The following is a 14,001-nucleotide window of genomic DNA, read 5'->3' as shown; positions in this document are numbered from 1 at the left end:
AACACTATTGTGCACACAGAGGATGTGAGGGGAATGACGGCTAATCTGACAGCCCTCCAATGTGTTGTAGAGCTCTCCTTGGTGGTTCCTAGGAAGACCCCATTAGGCATGATGAAGCAGATTCAGGGATGGAAAGCTGGGATAGGGTTTGGGTTATGGGAATGTGTTTTTCTCACTCACTCTCAAAGGGGTAGGCTTGTAGAATGGAAAGTGAGAAGATCACTGACCTGGCTAGCACTGCACTGTAGGGCCCAAGCTGGGAACAGAAAGAAAAATACCACCCTTGCCAAAACAGGGGTGCTAAGGGTGGGGAGAAGTGGATTATGAGGGAAAATTGTTCTCTCAGCGCTCTGGTTATCCAGAAGCTGCTGGCTAATTTTTATGGTGATTTATCTGTCTGGGATCTCTCTCCCCTACTCCGTTTGTGTGCAGATCTTTGCAGATAGTTGGTGTTGAAGTTACGTAGGCATGTCCATCAAGAGAAAACTAGAGCAAGGAGGAACTAGGTTTTCTCTCAATGGAAGCAGAAATATACTAACATATGGAGGGGAAGGAATGAGCTCAATCTCTCCAGAGCCATCTCTCCAGCACCAGCACCACCCACTCCTAAAACCCTCAGGCAGGACAGTAAATCCAGCACTTTCTCTCTCCTTCAGGTGCATCTGATGTAGCCAAGGGCTACACATGTGGGGACAGCCGCCTTGGTCTGGAGGCTTTGGGGAGTGAGCTGAATGGTTTATGGGCTTCCCCTGATCTCCCTCCTCTCCAAGGTGAGCCCACATCCATAGGGTAGTGCTCATTTAAGCAGGAGGTAAGGCCAGAGAAGAGGGAGTCTCAGGGCTTCCTCCAGACACTTATTGCTGGTTCTGGCAGTCCTGTGACTCCCCTCAGAGAGATCAGCACTAATGGGGATGATGGGGAAGGGGAGGAACTGAACCCAAGGCCAGTTTTGGAGTGTCTAAATGCAGTGTCCTCTCCTGCCAAGTCCCCTCAGTTGCTTGGTGAGGAGGGAATCCTGCAATCAGGCAGATGAGGCCTTGAGGTCCAGCAGCTGCTACAAGAATTCAGTTGTCTCACTGGAGCTTGTCTCCCTGAGAAAAAGAAAAGACAAGGCATTAGTCAAGTTCATTGTAGCCTCCTATGCAAATCCACCTCTCTGTGTGCCCAGCTAGTTTGCTCTGACCAGGATGAACTCCTTCCCCAGGGCACTAAATGGAACACAAACCTGGGACCATATGAGTCATTCAACCCTCCACCTCTTTATGCAAGTGGGACTCTGCTTAATGGATGAACTTTTGCTCTAGAAAATGAACTTGTTCTTATGCTCCCTGCCAGCACTGGCCTCCTCCAGCCATGACTCTTAGCTGACTGCCTGTCCTGGGTGGCTCAGCTGTCCTTAGCTTGCAGCAGAGGAGACAGACACGCCTGCTGCTTACCCCCAGACATCATGCTGTGCTTTGGGCTCAGAAGGTGGCCCCACCTGCTTACCTCTCACGGAATTGCTCTTTGAGGTGGCTGAGAGTTGGGTCAGTTTGGTTCTGGTCAGGACCCCCCTGGGTTTTGCTCAGATATTTAGCCGTCTCATGTGTCCTGGCCAGATGGGGCCTTCCTTCTTCAGACTGCCTTTTTTTGGCTTCCCACCCCTCAGGATGGTCCATAGTTAGGAAGGAGCTATAGCTCTCTTCTAAGGAGCCAGCACCCTCATCATAGAAAAGGAGGCTCCGTGACTGAACTGGAAAAAAGGAGAGCATGGGTTAACAACGAGAACAAGGTCTCTTGCAATGGGTGTGCGTCATGGTGGTGGTTTCAGCACGTGCTCACCCAGCCTTGTCCATGTGGGACTATGCAGGATACCCTCCTCCCCCTAGCTTCATGAAGCAAATGGCCCCCTGGACACACAGCCTCTTCAGAAGACAACCAGTCTGCCCTGGGACTTGTCCCTCATGTTCCTTCCTGTGACACTTGTCATGTTTTGGGGCAATGGTTAGCATAGAATGACAACAGGCCCAACAAGGAGCTGTTATGGAGTTTGTACCAGAGATTAGGAGTCTTCCCTTGCCACAGTCCCAGCATATGGGGAAGACACAGAGGTGAGGATGCTATGCCAGATCAGGGAGCGTCAAGAGAAGAGTTGGAAATGGTCTGACAAGTTGAAATGGAGGAACACATTAGACTCACTCTTACTAGTTGTGTAAATGTCTGGTGCTGGTGTTGCTTTCACTGTCTGTGATGCTGAAGAGAATTCAGGGAGACAGGGCATCAGGGATCCCAGGATCAGAACGAAGCAGAGTGCCAGAACCTAGAAAGGAGATCAGCACAGAGTCAATGCCACTAGCCATGAAGAAACACTCCCCCCACAGCACAACAACATGAGGCTGTGTAAGAAGATCTGGTCAGACTGACAGCTGGGTACCTGTGGTTCCCCAGACAGGGAAGGGGCTTGCTGTGCTAATCTCTGTCGCAAATTCAAGAAGGGAAGTCAGAAACTTCCTCTTGTTGCTTTATTTGGAGAATTTCTGGTTCAATTGTGAGAATTTGACTGTCCTACTGAGGAGAAATAGTGGAAGGCATAGCTGAGAAACAAGCTGAAAAAAGGGAGACGCAACAGAAGGGACAAACTCTGGCTAGACCAAATGGAACCTGACCACTGGCTTAGCAGAGCTGTTATGGGCTTTAAAGAAAACAAGCCCGCTGGGAGAAATCTGTGAGGTACTATACACAGAGCAAAGTGAAGCTACTACCCATGCAAGGACAGAAATGACAGCAGAACTGCAGTTGCCTAATACCTGATAGTAAAGATGCAGAATTCTAGGAAAGGGTTAAATTTATGCTTGTTGTGTAGGTATGCAGGACCATGTGTCAGTGCCTTCTGCTATCAAGCAGACCAGTCAGAGCTACTAGGCAGTGATAACAGGAGAAAGGTACGTGAAATCTCCCATGAAATCCCCCTCAGGCAGGTCTGGAGCTATTTGGAAATTCTGCCATAACAGTAAAGCTTCGGAGTGAAATGCCAGTGCTGATCATAAGGGACTCTACAGAGCTTAGGGAACTGCCAGTACAGAGCAAGAAGGCATACATGGGAAATGGTACAGAGCCAAATTATTGAACACTCATGTACCATGCATGGTCTGTAACTACCTGCTGCCAGCTCAGGGCTCAAACTGAGCAGCCAAAGAGGCGATGCATCTTTTGGTGATTTCTACTACCCATGTATAAACTAGCAGATTTGATCTGGGTGGATGGATGCCTGTGGTGACAGCTAGCAATTGCTTGACTGCTTTTCAAAGTCACCTATTTTAGAATACCTGTGCCTGAGTAATGCACAGAAGCTGGTACATCAAGGTAATTTTGATCACCAGTGGATTCCAGGAGATGTGGAAGATGAAATAGTAACATGGGGATACTATGTTATATAAAGAAGGATTTTAATGATCCAGACTCTTCATGGCTGGTTTTAAAGTAAGGACATTAAATGAAGGCAGCATAGATACTGTCTAAGTGTGTCACATCAGGCACATGAAGAATTTAGAATCCTTATTCAAAAAAACAGAGGGAAAAATAAATTCTGAATGGATGTTGCTTGGAATTATCACAGCTAAACATACAACTTGGAGAAAAGGAGCCAGCCCTGTAAAGTCTGTTCTTTCCTTCTAAAAAAAACCAGGCTTTTTGGGCTGAGAAAGAGCAGTATACTTAACATCTTGCTTTAACATGGCTTTCAGCTGGGGTTTTGCAAAACAGCACTGTTTTTACTGTTTTGTTTCAGGTTAACTCTGATGCTCTGATTCAGTTTTAGTTCAAACTCTACAACACTTCATAGCAGTAACTCTTGGCTTGATTCTGAGTAACGTTTTTGTCACAGCTTTTGACCATTTCATTATTTGACCTCTTAAAATTGAGGGAAATTAACCTAGAGAAGACTACTGCAAAACCATTTGGAAAGGTGGAGGCAAAATTAATAATAAAATAAAAGACATACTGAGAGTGTATTTATCAAAGGTTCCCTGTCAAACTGTGAGGAAGTAGCAGATGGAGTAGCAGAGAGATCTGTTACAGATCTGGCAAGATTCAGTGTTTTTAGGCTTGACTTAAATGATGGACTGTATCAAATCTGCAGATGGGAGAGACTACAAGCAGACTGGCTTTTGGTCAGTATTCAAATTTGGAATGATCTTGACCATGGGAAGAAATGACCCAAGAGAACAGTGGGAAGATCCACAGACAAATGTGGAGACCTGCTGAGAGCTCTGAGGTGGCAGGAGTGATTAACAGGGGAAATACATCAGTGGCTATGTGTTTCAGCTGTCCTACAGAAGAGGCTCTGGGATGCCTGATGCATAAGATGGGTCCAGGTCAGTGTCACTTTGCAAAGGGCAAATCTCAGCCCAAGCATTATGAACAGACTTTCTGGCTGGATTTGTACTGGCCTTCAGGTGGAACAGTATGCCCAGCTTTGGGCCCTCTACTTCCAAGAAGATGCAGGGCCATTGGAGAAAGTCTGGAAGATGGCTCTGGGAACAATCAGTGATTCAGTAACTCAGCCTTCGACGGAAAACTGAAGAAATCATGGTGATTTAGCAGACCAGACTGAAGGAAGCAGCTCAAAACCAAGAGTTTTCAAATATGTAAAATGCAGCTGCCCAAAGGGAGAATAAACAGATCTTGCTTACAATGGGCAGAAGTTCTAATAGGCTTAAGCTGCTGCAAGGAAGATTGAGATGAGATAGCAAGAAAGCTTTATCTGGGAAAGATAATACAGCACTGGATAGTTTGCCTGAGGAGGCTGAGGATTGCTCACCACTGGATACCTTCAAGAAGTGGCACTACAAATATTCAGCAGCAATGACACAGGGCTAAAGAAGAAGGGCAGCCTGCTCCACTCCCATGCTGCAAGACACAATAGTTCTACATATCTGTCATGATAAGGAATGCTGTATTTGAAAATGGAAAATGAGAACTCAGAGGCTTATGAAAGGAACTGGTCAAAGATAGAAAAGCAAATTACAAATTCTTGAAATGCTTCAAAGCTAGGAAGTCAGAGAGTGGGTGTGTGGGCTGGGATGCCTGCAACAAAGGGAACAGCGAGGAGACATAGGACATTGTTGGGAAGTTAAATTGGATATTATATCAGCCTTTAGCACAGGGGTTGTCTGCAAGGCACCTCTTCTAAAATTGTTTATTCCAGGTAGTAGCATTGAAGAATTGTTGGAGCCAGGGGTGCTCTGATGAGCTGCTGCATTAAGGAGCAATGAGTCACTGGGCTCAGCTAGGTCACACCCAAAAATGTGGAAAAAACTTGGGAATGAAGACAGGGAGCAGGGGAAAAAAAAAGACAATCATTGAAATCTGGTCTGACATGGGGGCAGCAAAGAGTAGCAAAAGGTTGTGCAGATTTTGAAAAGAGAAAGTGCTTGATATTACAGAGCAGGGGCTCTGGAACCAAGGAAACTCATTGAACAAGGACCAAAAAAAAACAATCCCTCAGGACACTGAGGGTGCTGAGAAAGTGGGGCAAGTACCTCACCATCTGTTTGCATTTTGTGACTGCTAACAGTACAGAAGTGATAACCAGATATAGATAACTAACTGACAAATTTGTCACAAGCAGCTACTCTGACAATCCTGCAAAGACATCACAGGGGTAAAGATTATATTTTTACTATGGATCATAAATTTCCGCCAGAAAAAAAATAAAAAGAGATGAAGAATAAGCAATCTGTTCTATTTATGGCTACACTGGCATGCCCTGAAACTCCTCAATGAAGCCAATATTTATTAGCCATGATCCTCCACTATGAGGTAAACAGGGATTACCAAAACAACAGACAACCCCAAATTATTATGGTTAGTCAAAAGAACAAAGAGAATTCCAGCTGGATTAAAAAAAGCCTATGTGCAGGCATAGCAAGAACAGATGCCATTTCTTGCTGATAAACACAAGGTAATGCCCACTGGGATGAATTGAATACTTAGAGTGCTCATCTGCCCTCCTGAGTTAAACATTAAGCATTACCAGCTCAGTAAAAGAAAACTCCACCCATTACAATGGAAGCTCATTGAAGATTTTTGCTGAATGGCTAATAGCTAATGAAAAGCAAACAAAATGCTTTTTTGCCCAAAGAAGAAGGCAGTGAAAATGCAGGAATTCTTCTAATGTTGTTGCATAAACAACTGATGTACGCATGACACAGGGCCCAGCTCTGGTGACTATAACACAAAAGGAAAGAGCAGATGTAACTGACAACAGAGCTGGACAGCATGGAAGAGGGCAGAGACAGGCAATCAACAAAGCTGTCTGGAGAAGCATGGCCAATAAGGAAGATGGAAATGAAGTTTATACCATTAGACAGGTCCCAGTCTGTGTGGAAGCCATTTTATAAGGTCTGGAGACTTTCCCAGCTACTAGAGCCTGAAGCTTCTGTAACTGCTGGAGCAGAGTCCTGTGATAGGAAACAATGCATATCAAAACTTAGTAAGAAGGTAGAAGCCAGTAAATGAGCCAAGAATACCACAACCCGATTCACATTGTACCTTGATTTTCACTTCACAAGTATCTCCCCTTTGCCGTATATTGCTTAAGTTCTCTGACCAAATAGGCTTGGGAAATAAGAAACAAAAAAGGGTCTTATCAGTGGATCTACCTGCACTGCACCTACCCAATTCTATGAATGACTATTATTTAGGACTCCTGGGTGCCTGAAAGCCCAGCCAGTCAATTCCCAGAGCAGGGGAGAGCCAGCATACCATGAAAACCAAGCTCTGGCATGGAGGCTGAACTTTGTAGACAGGTCAGACCTTTAGCACAGGCTTGCCTGCTCCCACTTCATTCAGAGACACGTACTCTGAAGCTCGACTTGTGCCCCAAACTGTGGTGGAGAGAGAAATAAGAAACAGTTGTGATCCCCTTGAGTTTCTTCAGCCTTGGCAAATTCTGCAGAGGAATGTAGGCAAAGCCAAATTTTGAGTTCAGCAATTAATTAATTCTCTGACTGCCCTGGTTGGAACACATGCTAAGGTCTCCCTGCCCCATTTAACTGTTCATGGGCATCTACATACATTATACAAAACAGCAGTAGGTGTTACCAAGAGCTACTGAACCCTTCACTGAGCTGGTAAAGGAATCTGGGATGAGGGAGACTACAGAGTGCACAGTTCCCAAGAGTTGCATATTATTGAAATGGAGACTATTGCTGACTTTCCCTCTGGGAGCACTGACTGTTTTACACAAATATTTTTGAGCTTTCATAAAATGCCAGGTCCTGGAACCAGGAGATTGCAGGAGATTCCCAGCTTTATCCCTTTCCAAATCCTGTTTTGCTCCCTGTACATGTGGAGGGAGAGAAGCACAGAGTGTCCCTCTGGCAGTGCTCAAAAACCAAACCCAATTAGAAAGAACACAATGCATATTTTAGGAGAAAAAAATTAAAATCTCTTGGCTTTTAGGCCAGTATCCTGATTTTTTAGGGTGGGGCTCACACTTTTTCAGCAGCAGAGCTGCCCGCTCTCCCAGAGAGGCCAGGGGGCAAGAGATGATGCATGAGAGCAGCTAAGCAGCTGTATCTCTGGCAGACAGGAGACCTCTGGCTCTCACACACCTCAGCCAGACCATGCCTGGCAAGCCCCAGTCCCAGCACCAGTGTCAGGCCTGGAAGCCAAGGCTGCTGCACTCGTGTCATGGATGGGAGGAAGGTGTGCAGTGAAGCCTCTAGGAATCCTCCATGAGATGGCAGCTGAGGAGTGAGGAACTGGCTCTCTTGCTGTGGTTCTCCCCTTCTATTTGAGCTATAGAGACAAGCATCCCCTGCAGTTTACCCTGCCCTTGCTCACACCTGTTGTGCCCAGTGAGAGGGGGCAGAGCTGGGCTCTTCTCTAGCTCCAGCTGCCCTTCTCCACTGCAGGGTGGAAGTCTTCATTATTTGCTTCCAAAGAAGCAAACTCCCCTGGTAATTGGTTGGTCAGCTCTGCATATAAGAAGCACAAGTGCTCACCAGAGCTTTGAGTGAGGAAAACCAGAGCCTTGGGTGAGAGAACTTTGGGGCTCTGGGAGCAAGTTTGCTCCTTTCAGGTGAGCAGTAGCAGCAGAAGAGACAGAGATTCTTTGGTCTTGCTTTGCCCAAAAGAGGCCAAGAAAGGGCTGGAATACCACACGCACAACAAATTGCCCTGGATTTGGTGAGAGCTGGGATCTCTACTTTTATTAGAAGAATGGGCTTTCTCTGTATTCACCGAGTCTGTTCAGCTTTCTCTCAGCTTTTTCTTTCAGGAGAAACCTGAAACAGCCACAATATACCCAGGGCCTTTTATTTCTCTGAAGAGCCCAAAATAGAAACAGTGGGTCTGAGAGGCTGCTGTGAGGGGTCTCCCTTAATGCATCTGCCCTGGAGACAGAGAGAGGCCTGGAGGGGAATGGAGAAGGCAGCATGAGCCCAAAGGATCGCAGCAAGAAGGACGAAGTGATATGGGAAACATGCCTTCCCTCCCTCCCCTTGCTGAAGTGTCCTGGCGTCCCAACACAAACATTCCAGGCTCGCTAACCAAACCCAGCTGCCTCGTTGCCGTCATGGGCTGAAAACCAGCACCTCACCAAGCAGCACCCGTGCAGGAGCTGGAGGAGCCTGCTTTTCTCTTCTTGTCCCCCCACTCCAGTGCTCCTAACTTCCCTTCCTACCCACCCTGCCCTACCCACAGAGGGCCAAGTCTAGCTTCTCTTACCTGTTTGCATTTTCTAAGGTCTCCACTTTTTTCCAGAGTTCATTGTTTTCTGTTGTGTATGTCTCTACCCTATGGGAATAAAACCCATAGCCAGTTAGTCACAAAGGCCAGAGAGATTAAGACAATGCAGTCCTTGCTTTTCATAACGGGTATGGAGGCTCAGTGTCTTCATCTGTCACCTGCAGATGTGGTCCTGAAATTAAATCTTACTTGGTCCACATGACTGCAGCCAGCCCCAGTGGAGCAGGGATGAGACTGCAGGTGGACAGTTAGATGAGACAGCTCCCAGTTCAGGGTCTTCTGAGGGTTGGGAGAGACAGGAGCACCTGGTTACAGGCAGGTCAAGTCAGGACAGACCCAAAGTTATGCAAGCATTTCCATCACTTCCAAACCCCCCATAAGAAGCATGAAAAAGAAGGAGGGAGACGAAGTCAAACCCCTCCCTGAGAACCGGCCCTGGGCTCTGCGCCCTGGCTGTGAAATACAGACCGCTCTGTGCAAAGGCTGGGCCAGCTCCGACTGCAGGCACTTGAGGGCAGCAGAGAACCTGCAGGCTCCTTCCCACGGCTTCCGACGGGGAAGTGGTTGGGCTGCAGCTGGGACAAGGGAAGGGGAGTGCCTCCAGGCCGAGAGAAAAGCAAGCCAGAGACACAGCCTGATCCTGCTGGAGATTTGCAGCACAGCCTTTGAACCAGGCGTTCCGTGCAAAAACTGGGCTTCCAGCAAAAGTGTCAAACTGAATGGGGAAGGGCCCAAGTACAGGCTTTGACAAACCACTTTTTAGTAAGCCAAGCTGACCAAAGACATGTTCTATTAAAAAAAATTCACTGAATGCTGCTTTTGGTTCACATTTAAACCTGGCATTGTTTGAAAGCCATCTGTCAGAGCAATGCTCTAGCGTAACAAACTGCTTAGTACATACAGGCACCACAGCCACATCTGGGGAGGAGGCCCCAGCACCAAACGCCCTGGACCTGCCCTTTGAGCGAGGTCAGCCAGCTCCCCAGCCCTGGCTTGAAGGTCCCCATATGGGACACTAGCTGGAGGTGATGTGCTCTGGTGCCTGGACGTACCCATGCACACTGAGGCGCCTTGAATCATCTGCTTTAATTGAGCACTTCTGTGCAACTAGAGAAGGTAAATAGCATCAGGGAGAAGAGTTAATTAAAGTTGGGTTTGGGGGTTGTTTTTTTCCCTTTGCTGATCTCAGATGGTGTTAGTAACTGGGAAGAAGATGGTAATTATACAGAAACATAAATTTGTGCCTGGATTGCAGCATTCTTCTTTGCCTGGGAATGCGCGTTAGGGGTTGCTAGTATAGGAGTTATTTTCTACCAGTTCAGTGTCATATGACATCACCTTAGGCTTAGGTCTGCCATACACAGGAGAAAAACAAGGTTGCAAGGAGAAAAACAAAGCTAATGCAGAGAGTGGAAGTGGGGGAGAGAGGGGAACAACTGTAATGCAAGGTTTTTCTTGCTGTCAAGTGTTTGTGTGTCCACCTTCATAGGAAGAAAGGGGGAAAAAGCCATGATCAGTGCCCCCAGACAGCTTGCCACTTATGGGACAGACAAAATAGAAGCAACTTCTAGTGGGGAAACCCTAAATCCCACCTTGCTGGCAGCCAAAATGTCCTGTCTTTTGCAGGGGACCAGCCAAATGAAGCAGTTGGAAACACAAAATTTCTTGCCCAATCTTTATCCCACAAGAGGATTTCTAGGAGGGAGGAGAGTAGGGGCAAGATCCCAAACCAAACTCCTGGGCAGCCAGCCTTGCAAGGAATTGTATTTTTTAAGCAATTCAGAGACAAAACACTAGAAAGGCATCCTGTTCATGGTCAGGATTCCTTTTTTCAAAGTAAGACTGAGAAGAAGAAACTTACTTTTTCTCTAGACATTCCACGTACTCTTTCTTCTTCCTGCGGCTCTCCTGAGCAGAGATCTGTGAGGGGGGCAGAGGGGAGTCAGTATCATAAGCCTCTGGATATTTTTTGTGGCTGATGTATCTTGTCTGTCTCCTGCACACACAGCATCCCAATGGCAAATGGGGAGTTGCTTTCCAGTCTGACATTCCTGCTGATCTCTAGGCCAAAACTGGGGGGATTGATGCTGTAGGCATGCAGTCCTCCTTGGCTTGTAGCCTGCAACCAATTTGTTGCATTATGCCCCTCGCTGCTGAGAGCATCTGCAGGGTTGCATTCCACTCCACTGACTCACATGTGTATGTGCTGTGGCCATTTGGGCTGATTCTGCCCCAAGGCGCTTCTGAGTCACTGGGTGATTAGTTCAGTCTCACCATTTCTCCCACAGGATGCTTTCTAATGCCAGTCTAAAGTATCACAGCCTCTGCCTGGCTAGTGAACACTCTGCATTACCCGTCCTGCACCATGCAATGGCTTTGGTTTCCCTGTCCTTGCAACAAGGCCTGACCTGATCAGTTTGTCTGACCTGTGGACCCTATCCCACACTACACACTCCCAGGAGCTGGGCTGGAAGCCACCCTTCCCAGGTATGGCTGTATGCAAAGCATGCAAGCAGAGATGCCCTTTGGCACCATTTTTGTGGGTTGGGAGACTCATGCTAGTGTATCAAAGGCACGATCCCACCTTTTCTGAGCTGCAGTGGTGCTGAGGAGGTGAGGGTACCTATAGCACTGGTCAGCTGAAGATGCTCTGGAATCATGGGAACTGAATGACTACATTTTTTGCAGTCACCTTGTTCTTGATTTTCCTCCTGACCCTCTTCAGTGCTTTCTCCTCTGCTTTGGTGAGGGGCAGCTTGGTAGGAATGGGGTAACCCTCTGCAATCAAGGTACGCTTCTCCTCTTCAGTCAAGAGCAGTGGGCCAGAGGTTCCTTGTAACTTCTGAAACACACAGAGAGCATTCATCAGCGTCAGCAAGGAGTCCTACCCCAGTGATCCTCCTTAAAGCCTTGCAGAGCAGCCAGAGGCTGTACACATCAGAATAGAATACACTGCTGCCCACTAATACCAAACAGGTGCAGGGCAGTGCTTTTTCCTACTCTCAACCTGATCCTGGGGGCACAGCTCAGCAACTCCTTTCCTCTTTTACTTGGGAGGGCACCTGTTCCTTCACAGTGAGGCTGGCTACACACTTGCACTACAGGACCCTGCCAACAAACTTCTGGGCAACAGTTAAAATGGTCTGCTTATGGGAATTCTCAGTAATTCCTCTCTCTCATTAGCCTTCTCAGAAAGTCCTATTAGTGCATAGGCAACTTCCCAAAGTATGGATGAAAGACAGCACCTGCTAAAACAAGGTAGCTGCTGGTAGATATGCAAGATTCATTGTGCCTCTTCTCATTCCTGTGAGCATTTATCCTTGTGCTAAGACATGACATTGCCTTGACAGAGCATTTCAGCTTGGAGACATTAGCAAGGGCAGGAACCTCCACATAAACCCTGGAAATCCTACAAACCCCTCTGAGCAGCAAGGCGCCCTGTGTCCCAGCCCTGTTGCCTCCTTACATGTGGTGCTGTGAGGAGAGGTGAGGAGGAGATGGCAGTAGAAGAGCGAGCAGCAGGCCGGGCTGGGCTGGAGGGAGGCAGGGACCGAGGGCTCTGAGATCCGTCACTGTCACTGCCATGGCTGCTGGGTGGAGTTGGAGGCATCTGCACCAGGTCATCTACTGAGGAATAAGGAGATCAAGTCAATGGCTCTCATGTCAGCCTGTTGGTACAGGCCTAGGGTTATGCCCCCTGCCACAACGCAGGGCTGAAAGGAAAGGATGATGAATTGCACAAGATGGGGTGAGCTGAGAAAAAGGCTTGACTGAGCACTGCCCAAGACAGAGGTTAGACTGACCTCAAATGTGCTAAACTAAGAACTGCAGAGGAGTGGCAGGGCTTTGCCAAGGAACTGAAGGTATTTACAAAGCAATAAGGTGCTCCAGTGTCAACCAAAAAGAAGTAAAAAAGCCTGTGATGTTTTGCTCCATCGCCTGTTCACAAGTACAGGAAGCTCTGTGAGAGCAAAGCTCTTCCAAAAGCACTGCAGGGCTCACACACTTGCCAGCACACTTGATCCAACAGGGCTCTGGTCACTCAGTTGGTTTCCAAGCACTTGAAAACTGTCCCCACTTTGTACTGGAGAGCCCTAGGGGCCTTAATGGAGGTGGGAATATGCCTAAGGAATGTGTCTCTGCTGCAGTGGGAGTTCCCATAGTGCTTTCATTTGTGCATCGGCAGATTTTCAGATGCTTGGGTTTCTTTCAAATTAAACTGGATCCTGAATTTCCTGACTTTCAGATGGTTATTTTTGGATAGCTCTACAGTCTCTCTGAGGATTTTAAAGGCACTCTTGCATATTTCCAACTCTGAAGTAGCCTGTTTTGCCTGGGAGTCCCTGTCTGAACAATTTTGTTTGTAACTCCTGATGCAGACACTGATCTGAGTTAGAACAGTGCAGTGCCCACTCTTCTGTTGTTCTCTGCCCCAGTGCTACCTTATATGCACAGCTCTGCCTTTAGGTGCTGTCTTTCTGCCCTGTATAATAACAATCTATAGCTGAGTAATATAGTTGACCGGGAAATTCTATCTTCTTACCTGTAGGTACATTTAGAAACTGGTTCACCTCTTTGGGTTCAGCTTTGATCACAGGTGCTGGAGTCATTTCTATAGGAACCTGCAGAAGAGAAGCAAAAAGAGCTCTTGGCCACTGCCACGACCCTGCCCAGAAGGCTCTCACCAGTTCTGTCCATAGCCACTGGTCCCCTGCTGCTGTCCTGCCTCATCTCACAGCTCTGCCCCAAAGGAGCCTCTCACCACAGAGGAAACCAAGAGTTCAAAATAAGCCCCTGAAGTCTCAGTTGCTGGGCACACAGAGTGCAAACACATTTAGAGAGGAAGTGGCACTGGAAGATGGATGTGCTGCCAAGCAATGCACTGAGCTGAGTATCTCCAAAAGGGAGATGACTTTTATTCTTGGCAATTCTTCCTTTGATAGACCCAGACAGTGTAATTTAAACCAACCCCTGCATTTCCATGGGAAGTCCGTCTTTGATCTGCCTTCATTATAAATGGGAGTATAGAGGTTGTACAGAAACAGAACAACTGTGGTGTCCTGTTCATGTGACTTTCACCAGGGCCACTGGGCAACTGTTTCCAATTGGAGGGGACTGAGAGCTGAATAATGAGTAGACTTATTCCCATCTGCGTTATGCTGCCCCTGAGCCTGCTGGCTTGCCAGCCCCCAGCCCACCATAGGGTGGAGTTTTTACACTAAACAGACACATTGCAAACTCCTCCAGACTGTAAACACAGCTGAGAGA

At 47.4% G+C, this 14,001-nt stretch overlaps 1 protein-coding gene across 1 annotated transcript in view; it reads right to left on the bottom strand.

Annotated features, from left to right (window-relative positions):
- Nucleotides 1–951: 951 nt before the first annotated feature.
- The window catches only part of CREB3L1 (cAMP responsive element binding protein 3 like 1), a gene marked incomplete at its 5' end in the record, with an annotated part of 43,061 nt that continues 30,011 nt past the window's right edge, over nt 952–14,001 (bottom strand). The window contains 9 exons of the mRNA XM_084208074.1: nt 952–1,091; nt 1,489–1,732; nt 2,179–2,299; nt 6,341–6,440; nt 8,713–8,781; nt 10,595–10,653; nt 11,426–11,575; nt 12,200–12,357; nt 13,277–13,355. Of these exons, the coding sequence (XP_084064200.1) occupies nt 1,055–1,091; nt 1,489–1,732; nt 2,179–2,299; nt 6,341–6,440; nt 8,713–8,781; nt 10,595–10,653; nt 11,426–11,575; nt 12,200–12,357; nt 13,277–13,355 (1,017 nt within the window). The 3' untranslated portion in view covers nt 952–1,054. The remainder of the gene's footprint in view (nt 1,092–1,488; nt 1,733–2,178; nt 2,300–6,340; nt 6,441–8,712; nt 8,782–10,594; nt 10,654–11,425; nt 11,576–12,199; nt 12,358–13,276; nt 13,356–14,001) is intronic.

Source organism: Fringilla coelebs (genome assembly GCF_963513975.1).
Source record: "Fringilla coelebs genome assembly, chromosome: 6".
Classification (NCBI taxonomy): domain Eukaryota; kingdom Metazoa; phylum Chordata; class Aves; order Passeriformes; family Fringillidae; genus Fringilla; species Fringilla coelebs.
Note: the sequence above shows the minus strand (reverse complement) of the source record. Positions and strands in the feature narration are given on the sequence as shown.